At 66.5% G+C, this 791-nt stretch overlaps 1 protein-coding gene across 1 annotated transcript; it reads left to right on the top strand.

Moving 5' to 3' along the window:
* Positions 1–789, top strand: DQ04_23691000 (hypothetical protein; the record flags this gene model as incomplete). The annotated part of the gene is made up of 1 exon (XM_009318181.1): positions 1–789. A coding segment is annotated over one exon (789 nt), but the record flags the coding sequence as incomplete, so codon positions are not given.
* Positions 790–791: the final 2 nt, after the last annotated feature.

Raw genomic sequence — 791 nt, forward strand, 5'->3', positions numbered from 1 at the left:
GCAGTGACGAAGACGCGCCCCACCGAAATGCTTTTCCGCTGCACACGCCTGCGGCTCTCCCCACGCGCCTTCGTGCCAGCAGCAAAGCTGCGCACCCTCCTGTGCAGCTGCGGGCTGCAGGAGGTGGTGACGGCGCACGGCGACGACTTCGCAGCGGAGGTGGCGACACGCACGGCGTACCAGCAGTTTGCACCGCTCTTCACGCCGTACTTCACACTGGAGAGCCAGCACCTCACGATGCTCGGCGACACCGCCATTGACGAGTTTCTCTCGCGCGCAATACTCGACTACGCGATGCACGCCGGCCTCGTGCTGACGGTGAACGCCACAAAGCAGCTCAACGCGGTGATGCACAATCACTACGCGCTGCGGCTGTTTGCGAAGGAGCTGCGCTTCGACGAGCTGGTCGTCCCGCTCAGCATGAGCAACGCTTCTGGTGATGGCCCGGCTGCAGAGGCGGCGGGCCTTGACTTCCTGGAGCCGCAGCACGTCGGGCTGAGCGGGCATGACGTCGCGGGGACGTCGTTTCACGATGCGCCGCTGCGCGCCGGCCAGAGTCCACTCGGGTGGATGTTCTCCCACTTTGTTGGGGCCGTGCAGCAGGTGTTCGGCCGTGACGCTGCGCGGCTGCTGTTATCGCACACGTACGGCGGTCTCGACGCGAACCTCCCCGGCTGTGCGGCGGCGCTGCTGCTACGCACGCTGCAGCACTTTCCCGCGGCGAACGTCACGGAGGCGGTGCTCGCCGCTCAGGGCTTGCCGCTTCGCTTCGTCGCCAAAACACGCGTGCT

This window comes from Trypanosoma grayi (genome assembly GCF_000691245.1).
Source record: "Trypanosoma grayi strain ANR4 Tgr_2369_V1, whole genome shotgun sequence".
Classification (NCBI taxonomy): Eukaryota; Euglenozoa; class Kinetoplastea; order Trypanosomatida; family Trypanosomatidae; genus Trypanosoma; species Trypanosoma grayi.